A 16,978-nucleotide genomic window follows, 5' to 3' on the forward strand; every position below is an offset into this window, starting at 1 on the left:
TTAGAGCTGATTATCTTTCCTGGTTTCCCTGCAATACCCCTTAATTCAACTTCCTTTCCTTCTGCAGAAAATTTGATGAAAAGTTCTTGAAAATTAAAAGCTATTGTACCCAAGGATTGTAGCCATTGGACTCCTAGTACAACATCAGCACCTCCCATTGGAATGGAAAGCATTGGGCTAGTCAATACATATTCTCCCATGGATAGCTTGATATTATGGCACCTTCCAGAGCAATTTATTGTTCCTCCATTTGCAATCATCACTTGACACTCTGGTGCTGGATATAGGAAGCAATTCAATTCTTTTGCTACCCTACAATGAATAAAATTGTGGGTGCTTCCTGAATCAATCAACACTATTACCTTTTTCTTCTTGATTTGTCCTTCTATCTTGATGGTTTGAGGAGTGGTAATTCCCACCAATGCATTACAAGATATGGTCGGATTTATTTGTTCTTCATCTAGGCTTTGTTCCTGGAGTATATCTTCTTCTTTTGACCTTTCTTGCTCCTTTTCTTCTTCCTCTTCACAATCTATGTAGAATAATTTCTTCTCAGCACACTTATGACCTTTAGTGTATTTTCTATCACAACTATAACAAAGCCCTTTTGCTCTTTTTTCTTCCAATTGTTGTGGTGTCAACCTTATAGGTTGTGGAAGACTAGGGGCAACAACACTTTCGTCTTTATAGTTGTGAGTGGTATGCTTCCTGGTTTCCATAATTTTGCTTTCCATTTTTCTTGCTAACCTGAATGCCTTCTCTAATGAATCAGGTTCCCAAAGGCGAACATCATGTTGGATATTATCCTTTAAAGACCCTATGAACACATCAATCCTATGCTCCTCTGGAATATCTTTTACCCTTATTTTCAATTTTTGGAACTCCTCAATGTGCTCCATTACTGAACCCTTTTGTTTGAGACTTATCAATTGGCTAAAAAAAGTGTTGTTTTTTGTATCTTCATAATGTGCTATCAATTCTTCCGTAAAAATTGCCCAAGTGATAAATTTTTTACGAGAGAAAAGCCATTGATACCATACAAACTGATTTGGTTCCAAATATATAGTTGCCATACGTACCTTTTGTGTGTTTTGCACATTATTGAGATCGAAGAACTGCTCCATCTGTAATATCCATGTGGCGAGATCATTGCCATCAAACTTCCTCATATCGATTTTTCGAATATGGTGGGTCTTTGATCCAACATTAGAGTCTATGAAATCATGATTAACATTACTTTTGTTCACATCATGAGTTTCCTTTACAACCTTTTCACCATTAGTAAGTATTCCTTGTAGAATATTTGTCAAACCTGTCTTCAAATCTGCCATGTCTGTCTTCAAATCTGTCTTCAAATCTGCCATCGAATCATCCATCTTAGCTTCCATGCCCTTTATCTTAGATTCTACGCCATTTATCTTAGATTCCACGCCATTTATCTTAGATTCCACGCCACTTATCTTAGCTTCTGTTAGCTTTTGTGAGCGTGACATTTATTGCACTTGTTCTTGTAATTTTGATATATCAAGTAGCATTTATTCCTCTTCTTCATGAGTCATGCTAGAGCTTTCAGGTTCCTTACTAGGTGTTTTCATTTTCTTTCCTCGGGGCATCAGTTACCGATAATAATGCTTTACTATGCCCTTTGAATTCTGTTAAACCAAGCTTACACAAAAATTAAAAAAAAAACTACACACCTTTTTTCACTTTATAGAAGCCTGATATTGAATCTGATGTATCTTTGTAATTTCATATCATCTAGTTTTGAAATTGCGACCTGTAGTAGCCTTCTGCGTCCTCTTTGCAATGCCACAAGTCTGACCCAAATTGGATTCTCCAAGGAAGAGTTATGTGAAATCTCCCTCAGTGGCTTGCTTTTAGACTAGTTCAGTAGAGGGAACTTGTACGAAATGCCACGAGTCACTGTTTCAACCTTTGAATCTGAAACACGCATACACGAAACTAAAGTCCGTCCTCTTTTTGTACCTTCTTACGAAATTTCAATCCGATCCTCAGAGAGAAAGTTATGACGATTTTCCCCAGGTCACCTGTTTTGAATGTAATTCAGGAGTCTGCAAAAAGACCAACTTCCTCAGATCATATCTCCGCAAATATCGCGCGAAAAGCTCTGAAAATCGGACCCAATGTTCAGCGCGATTTCTTCTCAAATGGGTTTTTTTGCGACTTCTGAAACGTCACAGGAAAAAATTTATAGTGAAAATGCCACGATGACCTGTTTGGAGCAGTGAAACCCTAGAATCCAAAGCTCTGATACCAAATGTTATGAAACCAGCTCAAGAAAAGATAGAAAAGATAAATCCACGCCTTAGAATTCAGCCTCTTCGAGGGGGCAACCTCCTTTACATTACATAAATGACCAATTCTTGGATGATACAAATGACAAAACATCCTTTCTATATATAGGAGTCTAAGGAGTCACAATATAATCTAGCCGACCTAACAATAATAATATAAAGCCACAAAAATAACAATAGAGGGATTCTATGGGGCACAGAAATAACAACATGGGGGTAATAGGGGCACAAAAATATAAATAAGGGGTATAACTAGTAATGGGGTAATCACTAGTATTATAGGGACCCAACATTAGATGAGTTAGTTCTTGGATGATTCTAGGGTGAACGGTGCATCTATTTATCTTACACGGATAATGAAGTTGTGGTGGAGAACCAATATGGATGACTTGATAGTTTTTCGAATCATGGAGAGGATTGCCATGTGGTTAGAAATGAAGGTAGCTTTGTATGTGAAGTTTATTATAGGGAATCAAGAATGGTTTTCCATGAGTCATCTTATGGATTTGAATCATATTGGAAGGATTCATGTATACATCAAGGAGTTGATAGGCCTTATGTTGGAGATAATAGAGGATTCGCATGAAGACAAATTGTACCATTTCATCAATATATTGTAACCATGGGCTCATATTAAATTGAGGAAGAATGTTTGAACTATTATAGAGGCTATTATTGCAAAAAGAAACTTTTGTATTTTCAGAAGGAAGGGAAGTTTGGAAGCAAGGAAGGAGGAAGTCACAATGATAAGGGAAAGAAGAAGAAGGACCAAGGAAATGATTATTCAAGAGATGATGAGGCAAATCAAGTAGGCACCACAAAGGATAAGAATCCCCTTTCATGTTGGATATGTGCAAAGGATTTTTTGGAAAATAATTTTCCGTTGAAATAGTAAGTGGATGCATAAGAGAAATTGCATGTGCCAACATTTGGAGTATTAGAGGTTTTAGGTGTGGCTTCTATGGAGAAGGATACAACAAAAAAATGCAAGGACAAGACATGACTTGGATTTGTGAGTATGGATATTAATGGAATTTAGATGGTAGATATGATTAACAGTGGATCTATACATAACTTTATGAGGGAGGATGTGGTGAGGGAGCTTGGACTGAGATTCAAGCCCATCTAGGAATCCTTCAAGGTAGTTAATTTCAGAGAGAGACATGAAATTAGGAAAATGGGGGATGTACTCATTCATTTTGGAGAGTGAAGGGAAGAAAAAAACTTCATCATTATGCATCTGGATGATTATGAGTTGGTATTGGGACAATATTTCTTGATTGCAGACAGAGAAATAATGGTTTTTCACATGGGATGTTTCTTAATTCCATCAAGATAGGAACCAATTATTGTGAAGACATTAAAAGGAGTGATTGATTTAGATACTAGCATGAATTCTATTCAAATGTCTAATAGGATAGATCAACAACTCCAAATGGAAGTATGTGAGAAGATGGATGTGATGGATACTCATTTCTTGAAGCATGCACACATTGTGATAGTCTTGATGGACATGATTGAGAGCTTGGAGTTGAACTAGTGCATATTAATTCTAGTGAGGACATGAGGGTGGTACCTATCATTTAGGTATGTGACTAGGAGGACTTACCCTGGTACAAGTGGGCTAAGGAAGAGCTTGTATCAACCACAAATGACTTAGAAGGAGGTTAGTCATGCGATTTAGAGTTGGGATTCTTGTGGAAGAAGCCAAAGGCATGTTGGGTATCATCCACCACTGTTGAGATATATTATGAAGAAGTATGGAGGAGTACTTGCAACAAGTCAAACAATATTTTGAGGAGGTGGTGGTCACCATGACTACCACACGTCACCTTCGTAGTGATCCATGAGGAACATTAGCTCATTATTGTAGTCATATGGTGATTCATATATAGGGTTCCCTCAGGGTACCACATGCAATTGGAGAGCATATGTGATGGGGTTACTTAGATGATTGGCAATTTGAGGATATCACACTTGTGTAAGTGACATGAGTTTTTGTTGAGCTTGGCGCGATGATAAGATTAAATACCTAATTAGCTAGGAACCATAAGGGGACTCAACACATAGAGAACATCTAGGAGTGATTTAGTAGATGTATTCAGAAGAATTATCAAGGGAGTGACACTTCATCATGTGACACCTCAATTTGTGACTAACGAAGTTATGTATTGGAGCATTGTCAAGACAATAGTTATTTTAAGTGAGGGATGATGTAAGGCCCTTAGGTTGAGGACACACTTAACTGAAGGTGTGCCAACTTGATGACATGGATATCAAAAGGAATGCAATGGTAGTTGTGACATTTGGACAAATTTGGAGTTTTTGTTTGATATAGCAACACGAGCACACAAGACAACCGAGTTCCATGATTGGGCATGGAAGTGGTCATGCATGACCAAAAAATATTGCTTGACTTAGTGAGATGGGTGTGATAGGGCATGGGCCTGACAGGGAATGCATTCCCATGATAAGTCCACTTATGGCATTGCATGGGCAAACATTGGGATGAGACAAGGTAGCATGTGATGGGAACATGCCCCATCACTATGTAAACGGAAACACAGTCGTGATGACCTCAAGATGAACCAAACCAAAGTGGGAAATAGTTTGAACAATAATGGATTGGCTCAGCTAAAGTGGGTGAGAGATTAAATGAACCATGAGTAGGTTCAACTGAAGAATGTGTTGATGGAATAATCATGTGAGGTTCAGCTCAACATATGGTGGCATGGCATGCCACTGAAAGCTAATGAATATGCCCCTTGGAATCCCCATACCTCATATAAATAAATCAAGGAGTAGACGAGTTGATGAGGGATACATAATAACGCACAATATATATCGCAATAACCAACAAAAAAAAGTGAGAAGCATTCAAGCTGCAAGATCAAACGGATGGGACAAGGGAGTTGCAACCATAACAAAGGAAGAGTGTGGTTTCTCTTCCAATGGCTTGGTTGAAAGGAAAGCTACCAGACTGTCCCAATGGTCAAATCATGGGGGTTACATTGCAATAGGGTGGATCGGGTAGAAGCAACCCTTTTGGATAGATTTTTGGTGTCTATTTATTATATACAGTTGGGTGACTCGGATAGGGTCCTGACTTGATCCAAGAAAACTTTGTAATTGTGGCTCTTATAAATATGAGTTTGGAGTAAGGTTGTGGGCTGCTACAGTGGTGTATGATTTATGTTTATATGTGGAAAGTGATTATTGATGAAAGATAACACATGGATGCTAGTGAGGATAAATTCTATCAACCTTTAATGTTGCAGCATTAAATTTGTGAATTTACTCTTGCCACTTGAAATAAAGTAGATTAAAAATATATATACTTGAGTCTTGGATTAAGTTTGATTTTAGCTATCTAACTTATTTAAGATGGTTTGAAACAAGTGTTAAGTTGTGAGGAGTAGTCGAGAAAAGTTTCACAAAAACATTTTTCCCTTATGAAAAACACACTAATGCTACATGACTAAAGATCAAAAGACACCTAAAACTGTGAAAAATCTTTAAAAATATAACAATTACAATTTCAAATTTCTTATTTTTCATTTTACCTCGAAGATTCTAATTTTCATTTCCACACTTTATATTTTAAAAATCTTACTTTTAAAAATTAAAAGTTTGAAATTCACATTTTATAAATGTATTTAAATAAAAACCATAAAACTCAAAATTTCTTTCTAATATTAACAAAAATAATAAATAAATTTACAGGAGAAAAAAATATTTTATTAGACCAAAAACCACCTTACCTAAACAATACAACCCACTAACGCTCTAGATATGATTATGTTATAATATTGACCCACTACCGCACTGGATATGATTATGTTATAATATTGAAATGTCAAGGCTTCATCTTTCCGGATGGTTATGTCATCGTTAAGGTGGTGGGTGTGTTCTCCACATCACCTCTACTTTTCATCCCAGCGTTATTTCTTACTACGCCTTCATAATGAGCAATTGAATCGAGAGCTATGCATTTAATACAAAGAGATTTATCAAGTTTACCAAAAAAAAAAAAAAATATAGTGGAGTTGTTTTTAATGCGATTTTTTGAACTTCCCAGTATCGGAATTTGGTGGAAAATTTGAGGTGAAATCTTGATTTGTGTTATTTAAATTGGTTTTCTGACTGTATATATAGATTCAACACCCTAAAAAACCCCTAGGGCACTTCAATTGTGTAGGGATTACCCATCAAGCTTGTGATTTCAATAAATTCTTGTCATATTGTAGAGAAATTAGACCAAAAAAGATTCCAAAAAGTCGCACTAAAGACAACTCGTTTTATAATTTTAATCATAATTGCAAGGATTAATAACAAAAACACATTTATAATATATATTATATATATTAGTAATTAAAAATATTTTCCCAATCTATAATGATTCAAAGTAATGAACTTAACTCTATGCATAATCCTTGAGCGTTTTCCTATTAATTTTTTTTTTCTTAAGATAAATGGATAGAATTAGAGAATATTTATTAATATAGCTATATAAATTAAATGGTGGGTAAATTTTGATAGACATAAATTCATCATAAACATCAAAACACTTATTTCATGGTGCATCTCTCTTTGCTAAAATTTAAAAAAAATCATAAAAAATAATTATTTTATTTCCCAAAGAAAAAATTGTAATTTTATTAGTGAAAATAAAATTATACTTGCATGTGCTTAGAGCACACAGTGAGAGCAAATCTGCCACCAAAAACATTATATCTCTCTAAACATATTGAGAGACATTCTAAAATCAAACTAAAAATGCATCCATGTTATAATGTATGTATGTCTGTTTTTATTAAAATATGAAAATATAACCATTAAGGCTATACAAAAGTATCATAGAAATTTAGAACTATACAAAACATTACTGATAAAACCCCATATACCAAAAGAAACCAAAAATAATCAATTGGACGTTGCCCTTGGGTTATCCTCTTGTAGACCTTCAATAAAAGGCCTATGGAAGAAGTCTATGATAGTATCGTCTAGTTGCTTGCTAATTTTCTAGACTCCCAAAGCTTGAGAAGTACCTGCCTTAGAGAGAGAGTCTACTTCATCGTTCTGCTCCCTGTAAATATGTTGACAAGAAATCTAATTAAAACGATGTTTTAGCAATAGAACCTCCTCATGGATGGGAATCAGTTCTTGAATACAACATCGCTACAAATCATTAAACCTATTTACAATGATCATTGAATCACCAAAAATATGCAATGAGTGGATATATTATTCAATGGAAAAGAGAAGCAAAATTTTAAGGCTGAGAAGTTTCGCATAGTTATTTGCACCCCTCCCCTAACCACTTTGAAATTTAAAGAGATGATTTTCATGAATATATAGGACTACCCCACCACCATAGGCTCCATTCTTTGATGTTGATCCATAAAAAAATTCCCATGGATAGGATTTATCCACCTATTCAACGACAATGACCCAAGGAGCATGTGAGCCTTCTTCCACGGGGGGATGCTCAAAATCCACACATACTTTGGCTACCACTCTGTTATGAAACTAGCTCAAGAAAAGATAGAAAAGATAGATCAACGCCTTAGAATTCAGCCTCTTCGAGGGGGCAACCTCCTTTACATTACATAAATGAACAATTCTTGGATGATACAAATGAAAAGACCTCCTTTCTATATATAGGAGTCTAAGGAGTCACAATATAACCTAGCCGACCTAACAATAATAATACAAAGCAACAATAATAACAATAGTGGGCTTCTATGGGGCACAATAGTAACAATATGGGCACTACATGGGTACATCAATATAATAAGTGGGCTATACTAATAACAATAAGGGGTTACACTAGTAGTATAGGGGCCTAACATGCCCCTCTCCTTCAAAAGCGTTGTCCTCAACGCTTGAGTAGTTCTTGATGCTTCTGTATAAAATTCTTGTCCTCCCATGTGGAATATTCAATGAGTAAGTTCTTCCACTTGATGAGATACTCTGAAATTGATCGATTCCGTAGCTGTTTGGTTCTTATTTCTGTGACTGCTCCAGGTTCCAATATGATTTTTCCTTCCTCTTTAATTTCTGGCAATATTGTTTGAATTGGGATCTTTTGCAACTTTTGAATAAGTGGCCATACTTCTTCATCCTTTTTCTATTCATCCCTTTCTTCGTTTATCCAATCTGGTTGGATAATATAAATAGCACAAAACAATGCTTCCACATCCTCATCCTTGAAGAGTCTTCCCATTCGGTAAGGTCGCCATTTTTTAAGTGCATGTAGTATTGCCAACATTTCCTTCTCATAAATAGCTTGCTTGAGATGTAGTAGTAAAAATACCCAATCACCTACATCAAAACATTTTTCACTACAATGTTGATCTACCTGTTGTTTCGTTTGATTTTGCATCGAAGTGGCGTTATCCTTTAAAAGTTGGAGAACTTGTTGTTGATGCTCGATGTGATCTTTCACTACTTGAACCTTTTTCTTCTTGATATGTCCTTCTATCTCTAGAGTTTGAGGAGTGGTAATTTCTTCCAATCCTTTACAAGATATGGTCAGATTCATTTCTTGATGCTCGATGTGATCTTTCACTTCTTGAACATTTTTCTTCTTCATATGTCCTTCTATCTTGATAGTGTGAGGAGTGGTAATTTTGAACAATGAATTACAAGATATGGTTGGATTCATTTCTTCTTTCTCGATGTGATCTTTCGTTTCTTGCACCTTTTTCTTCTTGATATGTCCTTCTATCTTGAGAGTTTGAGGAGTGGTAATTCTTGCCACTTCTTTACAAGATATGGTATGATTCATTTCTTCTTTCTCCGGTGTGGGGTCCTGGCGTATATCTTCTTCTTTTGATGTTTCTTGATCCTTTTCTTCCTCTTCTTCATATTCTATGTAAAATAATTTCTTCTCAACACACTTATGACCTTTAGTGCATTTGCTATCACAATTGTAACAAAGCCCTTTTTCTCTTTTTTCTTCCAATTGTTGTGGTGTAACCCTTGTAGGTTGTGGAAGGCTAGGAGAAACAACAGTTCCATTTTTATAGTTGTGAGGGGTACGCTTCCTGGTTTCCATAATTTTTCTTTCCAATATGTCACAAAGCCCTTTTACTCTTTCCAATTGTTGTGGTGTTGCTCTAAAGAAGGTGTTGTTCTTTGTATCCTCATAATGTGCTATCATTTCCTCCGTGAAAATTGACCACGTAACAAGTTGTTTACGAGAACAAAGCCCTTTGTACCATAAAAATTGATCTGGTTCTAAATATGAAGATGCAATACATACCTTTTGTAACAGTTGTACACCATGTAGATCAAAATATTGCTCCATCTGAAATATCCAATTTACCGGATCCTTGCCATCAAAATTCCTCATCTTGCTTTTTCTTGATTTTAGGAGCTCGACCTTGAAACGACTGTAACTCTGTACTTTCGGATCTTTAAGTTCTGAAATTGTGACCTATAGTAGCCCTCTGTGTCCTCTTTCCAATGCCACTAGTCTGATCCAAATTGGATTCTCTAAGAAAGAGTTATGCACAATCTCCCACAGTGACTTAATTATAGACTAGTTCAGTAGAGCAAATTTGTACGACATGGCACGAGTCCCTGTTTCGACCTTTGGATCTGAAAAACACCCACAAGAAACTACAGTCCGTCCTCTTTCTGTACCTTCTTAAAAAACTTCAATCCGATCCCCAGAGAGAAAGTTATGATGATTTTCCCCAGGTCACCTGTTTTGAATGTAATTCAGGAGTCTGCAAAAAGACCAACTTCCTCAAATCATATCTCCGCAAATGTCGCGTGAAAAGCTCTGAAATTCGGACCCAAGGTTCAACGCGATTTCTTCTCAAATGGGTTTTTTTTGCGACTTCTGAAACGTCACAGGAAAAAATTATAGCGAAAATGCCACGATGACTTGTTTGGAGCAGCGAAACCCTAGAATCCAAAGCTCTGATACCAAATGTTATGAAACCAGCTCAAGAAAAGATAGATCAACGCCTTAGAATTCAGCCTCTTTGAGGGGGCAACCTCCTTTACATTACATAAATGAACAATTCTTGGATGATACAAATGAAAAGACCTCCTTTCTATATATAGGAGTCTAAGGAGTCACAATATAACCTAGCCGACCTAACAATAATAATACAAAGCAACAATAATAACAATAGTGGGCTTCTATGGGGCACAATAGTAACAATATGGGCACTACATGGGTACATCAATATAATAAGTGGGCTATACTAATAACAATAAGGGGTTACACTAGTAGTATAGGGGCCTAACACACTCTCTTAGGAACAATTGACAAATCTTTAAAAATTCTCTGTTCTTGGCTGTCGAAATGCCCCAACAGACCAAAGGAGGCAAATTTCTGAGATGCTTCAGATTGACCTATTCCCACCAATTCTATCAGGCTTCCTGAACAGATGCATCAACCCAATTCATAACTCCTCCCATTTGGTATGTAATCAAATTCCAGATAGACTCCACAAATGGGAAAGATAAGAAAAGGTGAGATTCAGATTTTGGTCAAGCATTATTACATAATGCACACCAACCCAGGCCCTGCATGCCTTTATTTAAGTGATGGTCCCAACTTGGGGTCTTGTTTTCTAACATACACCACATAAAAATGTGAGTTTTTTTTGTGGACACTTCAGTTTCCATAAATTTTCCACCACTAGGCCAACATATCGAGCTACCTAAATCTGTTAATATACACATAACCATCTTTTATAATGCATCTCCCCCATGAGGAGTGAACCCAACAAAGAGGATCTTCCTCATCCTTGTTTATATAGGCGTGAGTTGTGTCAAGATCCAGAGTATATTTTTGCCATAACTCCCAAAATTTTGGACATAAATTGAGATGATGCACAATGCACCATCCTTAGGCCCATATTGAGGATTGCAAAGGATCAATAATCTGGTAGAGAGTATACCTTCCCTGGTCATTTAAAAACTATATCATATCCCCTAAAAGGAAATTGTTGTCTCCACAACCTACCCATGGGTCTTTACTAATCTGTAATTTCTCCCCATTTCCAACTTTCCATGCCAAACCCTCTTCCACGACTAAGAAAGATGAGAGGACAACCTTCAAGATGATAAACATTTTTGATCTCTTTTTATTTGGATTTGAATCTATTCATTAGATGAGATGGGATAAATATACTTCTTGAAGGTGACATTCGTCCATAGACTCTTTGTGGTGAGCATCTCCATCCAAATTTTTCTCTAAGAGCCTTTGCAAAAGAAGGTAAAAATTTTAAACCCCACCCGCCCCAAATCATTGGTAGGGAAATTTTATCCCATCTAACTCATGGAAAAACTCTCCCATCGTTGTTTCCAAACCAAGGAAATATGCTACATAATTTATGGATGACTGTCAGAACTCCTACAGGGATCTACGACAGGGACATCCAAAAGACTAGAATAGCTTGTAAGACCGACTTAATCAAAACTAGCCTCCCTATTCTAAATAACCACCTGAAACACTAGGAATTTATTCTTTTTTCTATCTTTGCAACAAGCCACTTCCAATCCACTTTTTGATAATCATTTTTCTTTAAATAGAATCCTAAATACTTCAGACCCTCTTCCATATCTTGAATGTGAAAAGGGAAAAGGTTTTGTGTGTATTCATATTCATCCCTAGATAGCTCGTTAAGAGATATCGATGAATTTTGTTCATTTACCATCATTCTTGTAGCCTTCTGAAACAAACTCGAAAAAAACTTGATTGAAGCCATATCTGTATGAGAGCCATCATTGAATAATAGAACATCATCTACAAACAATATATGAGTGAGACTCAAGTTTTCATCTACCCAAACACCGCACAAATCATCTCTTTGTTTTTCCTCATAAAATGTAACTAAATGATAACTTTTTTTTAAATTATTATTAATTATGCTTGATGGGGGTGCATGAACACATGTTAACAAATCTCTAGTGGGTGCCCGCCACCCCACCAACTCTCGAGGGAATTAACATGGGTGGTGGCAGGGTCTGCCCTCTCGCCCCCCTCCATGCATGATATGTGCAAAAGATTATTAGAATTAAAGGAATGGATTGTGACATTCCAAATAGTTCCTACATACTCTCTTTGTGGAGAGGCAATATAATTTACCTTGAAAATAAATTTCTCCATATGCAGGTGGGATTTAGAGACCTATGAGGGATTTTTTCCTTGCATAGTTCTGTGAATGATTGGATGAAGCAACGCGTGGATATTTGGTAAGTCTTAACTTGGTGTTGGTAAGTAGGTCTTCCTACAATAGTTGTGTGTTTTTTTTTTTTGACAATAACGGTTATATTTTTTTATTTAGGGCGGAAAACTAGCTGCCGCAGGCTCTTACAATTCAACATTGACAGAGAAAGGATTCTCGAGGTTAGCTGTTTTGACATGCTGTCAACGGGATCAGGAGACAGAACACCGAGCAGATTCATCATATTTTAAGATAGTACCAGTAAGGCAAGTGACCGGGATCAGAGGGTTGTTCGCTTCGCCAAGATGAATGTCCCGAAGAGTTGAATGTCCCGCATAGATGAGAGAGATGCTGCAGGGCAATGGTCATAGCAACGCCCAAGGCCAGAAGACTTCCTTGGGAATTCCCTGGTCGAGCAAACAAAAGAGGACCGGTGCTATTGATTGATGGAGATTAATGAATACGCGTATACTTTGGAGAGTATGCAACTGTAATGGAGAAGCTCCAACGCCCAAATTTGCATCCCTCAGAAATACAAGTCAAAATTGCCGCCTTTCGGAGATGGAAAACTTTGAGATTGATGTAAACGGTCTTCAGGTGTGAGAACAGAGTAAGATTCTAATCTGGAGCTGAGATGACATCTTGAAGGTCATTTGTGGGCGCTTTGAAGATGAAGCACTGACAGGAGACAGAGACCATTAAAAGGAAGACTGACTGAAGATGAAATCAGGCCTAAGATCTTAGATTTAAATAGGTTGATAAAACACTGAGGAGGGATCCCGAAGAGCAGGGGAAAGAGGAGAAGAGTATTAACCCTAGAAGCAATTAGAAACAGAAGTCTTATCTGCAGAAACATCATGGAATGGAACAGGATGATTCCATCGAATTGACCACCATAGATCTACGATTACAGAGGGAGCCAAGATTGGCCTCCATATCAGCTTGAGAGTTGAGCTTCCTTAATATGTGGTAGAAGGAGATTTTACTGAACTTGGGCAATAAGAGCTGGATTTTTTTGATAACAGTGGCTAAATGAACCTGATGGGGAGTCTTATGAGAGGTCATCGCCTGGATGATGAGTCTAGAATTTCCAAATACACACAGAGAGAGAGGATATTTCTATTAATCGCCAGATTCAGCCCCTGCCACAGTGCGAGAGCCTCCGCTCTGTTATTGGTTTCGATGCCCAGACCCCAATGGAACCGCAATTCCGTTGAACCTCCAGGACTCAGAAGAACCCCACCACTGCCAGCAACCCTAGGGTTTCCGTTAGAGGCCCCATCGAAGAATAAACAGTGATCATCCAGGGCTGATCTCCACTTGATGAACTCCAGTTCCTCCAGCCTAATCTCCCAATTGGCATGGGAAACTGCAGGAGGGATGGACCTTTCCTTCAGATTCGGAACCAGTTCTTGAAGCCATTGCTCCTCTTCTTTGACTAGTCTCATTTCATTCCTTGAGGTAGTATTGGCTTCCAAAGCCTCGCCTAGCAAAGCTTTGATTTTGGAAATAACTCCTGTAGAATTGTAGCTTTCTCCTCTGAAAATTCTATTATTCCTCTCCAACCACAGCTTCCAGCAGATGAATTTAGGGATCCACATCCAACTTGTTTTAAGAAGACTTTTTTTTAAGGCAAAAGGGAGATAAGCTGGCCCAAGTTCAGAGCAGAGAAGGAATGTTGTCTGGGAGATCAAGATTAGCTGGTCCTAACATCAGAACTCCCCTCCATACTACCAGAGAAAAGGGACAAAGCAACAGCAGATGATTGACATTTTCTTCATCAGACAAACAAAGGGGGCATCTGGAAGGCCCTTCCATCCCTCGTCTTCTCAAATTATCTCTGGTGAGAATGCTATTGTGCGCAACAGTCCAACAGAAAAAGTCAATTTTGGGGAGAGAGGGGAAATCCCATATAAATTTCCATTGAGCTGGGTCAGGAGGAGCATAAGGGACAACCATCATTCTTTTATAACCTTCGGCAGTAGTGTAAGAGCCTGAAAGGGAGCCCCAGCCTCTTTTGTCTTTAGAGGTGGCCTTTGAAGGAGATTTTCCTTGAAGCAGATCTAATAGTAGTGAAGCTTCCCCCTGCAACATAAGGGGAACCTCCCCCAGATTCCAACAGTCCCAGAGTCTATCTGGGTCATCCTTCTAGATAGATATATCCCAAAGAGTGTGCAAATTGGAGGACTGAAGCCAAACTTTGATATTTGCTAGACCATCCACTTGAATCAAAGGTTGATCTCCCAGAATCGAGTCTTCCTAGATTTTGATCTTTCTCCCATTACCAGGGATCCAATAAAGATAATGGCTGAATTGCTCCATAGCAGAGCTGCAAAGATTGAAGATCGGAGATCCTTTTAAAGATCTTGGGGGCTTATCCAGGCATCTCAAGCGTTGCCCTTGGAAGTATTTCTTCCAAATGACTCTTTTACTCCAGCTAGAGTTTCCAGAGACTAAATTCCACAGGATCTTGGATCCCAAAGCAAGGTTTTGAGCAGCCAAGTTACGCAGGTGGAGGCCGCCTTCCAGAAGAGGTTTCTTGAGAGTCTCCCAGTTCACTAAATGGAGCCTTCTGTCATTGTTGTTCCCACCTTCCCACAGGAATCTTCTCAACAGACTGTCCATTTTGTTGGGAAAGGTTTTGGGGGCAAGGAGAACAAAGTGTTGATATAGAGGCATACTTATAAGGACCGACTTCATAAGGATGACTTTCCTTGCATTAGTCAGCCAAGAGGCACCCCAAGCTTGGATTCCGTTCTTTAGCTTATCGAGCAGCGGCATCCAGTGAGCAACTTTAGGCTTGGATTTGAAGATTGGGATCCCGAGATATTTAAATGACTCCCAATTTCGAGTTCCATCCATTTCTAAAAGCCTTGCAATATCAGACAGCTCCTTGATCGAGCAGTTCCAGCCATAGATAGAGCATTTTCGGTAGTTAATTTTGCTGCCTGAGAGCAACCTGTAAATTTCCAGCTCCTTCTTGAAGGATCTGGCAGAGATTATGCTGGCTCCTCCAAGCAGTAAGGTGTCATCTGCGAACTGTGCATGATTGATGTCTTTCACCTTGTGAGTCGTTCTGAGGCCAGGCAGGATTTGAATCTTCTGATTATGATCAAGCTGGAAATTGAGTACCGAGGCCTGAATAGCATATAGGAGTGGAGACAAGGGGCATCCTTGTCTAAGGCCCCTAGAGGCTTGGAAGAAGTCAGTTGAACGGCCATTGACCAGTGGCGCGATCCATGGCGAGGCAATACAGGCATTCACCCAGTTTATGAAGGCTGTTGAAAAGCCTAGCTTCTTCATCACATTGAACAAAAAATCATGTCTCACCCTATCGAATGCGTTAGCCAGATCGAGCTTAATCACCATACCTTTCTCGTTTCTTTGGCAACTAGAGTGGACAGCTTCTTGCACCAGCACAATGTTGTCCAATATCTTTCTTCCTTTTATGAATCCGCCTTGATTTTCAGGGATGATGGCTGGCAAAATATTCTTTAGCCTGTTGGCAATTATTTTGGAGACCAGCTTGTAACTTGAATTGCACAAGGATATGGGCCTAAATCTGCTGAAGTCGGAAGCGCCTTTCTCTTTTGGGATCAAGGCTAGAAAGGCCGAGTTGATGCCCCCACCCAGCTTGGCACAATTCTGGGACTTTCTGACCATTCTCAATAAATCTTTTTTAATTGTCGACCAGCAAGTCAAGAGAAACCTGACAGTGAACCCATCAGGGCATGGGGCTTTATCAGGCTCCATGAAATCTAGAAATTTCTTAAGCTCGTCCAAGCTGATCAGAGCAGTCAACATAGCATTGTCCGATTCCTTAACGCTCTTGGGAATTAAGTCCATCAGGTAGGCATGAGTATCAATAAGGGTTTCTTCAGGAGCCGAATACAGATCTTTGAAGAAGGAATAAGCAGCTCTCTTAATGCCATCGAAATCCTTAACCACAGTGTTTTGGTAATGTATCTCAGAAATTGTTTTGAAGTGCTTTCTAGCTTCGGCTTGTTTATGAAAGAAGCTGGTGTTTTTATCTCCAGACTTTAACCATAGATTCCTAGACTTCTGTCTCCAGAATTCTTCCTTCTCCCTGCTAGATCTGTGTACCTCTTTTTGCAGCTCGACTTCTTTTTGGAGAAGATTTTGTGTTACAGGACTATGCTCCATAGCTATTTGATGAGCAGCAAGACTGTTAAGAGATTCTTTTCTTTTGGCAGTAGGTGTTTCCAATATTTTAGCCCACTCCTTAAGACTTCTTTTTAGTCCCCTGATTTTCTCTTCCCACACATAGAATGGAGAACCATGGACAGGCCTATTCCAGGCTTCAGAAACCACCTCTTGGAATCCTTCTTGCTGAATCCACAGAGGACTGAAACGAAAAGGGATGGGGCCTAGATTACCATCCAGAGAAAGCTCGAGGAGGATGGGCTTATGATCAGAAGTGAGATTTGGTAGAATTTTAGAAGTGGCCAT

At 38.4% G+C, this 16,978-nt stretch overlaps 1 protein-coding gene across 1 annotated transcript; it reads right to left on the bottom strand.

The window, feature by feature from the left end:
* Window positions 1–14,767: 14,767 nt before the first annotated feature.
* On the bottom strand, window positions 14,768–16,978 carry LOC149247211 (uncharacterized). The gene is made up of 2 exons (XM_089443609.1): window positions 16,218–16,978; window positions 14,768–15,839 (listed from the first exon to the last, which is right to left on the bottom strand). Exons 1-2 carry the CDS (start codon window positions 16,976–16,978, stop codon window positions 14,768–14,770), a joined length of 1,833 nt encoding a protein of 610 aa, XP_089299735.1.

This window comes from Pinus tabuliformis, chromosome 7 (genome assembly GCF_031772625.1).
Source record: "Pinus tabuliformis cultivar Carrire ecotype Pingquan chromosome 7, CPIR1, whole genome shotgun sequence".
Taxonomy (NCBI): domain Eukaryota; kingdom Viridiplantae; phylum Streptophyta; class Pinopsida; order Pinales; family Pinaceae; genus Pinus; species Pinus tabuliformis.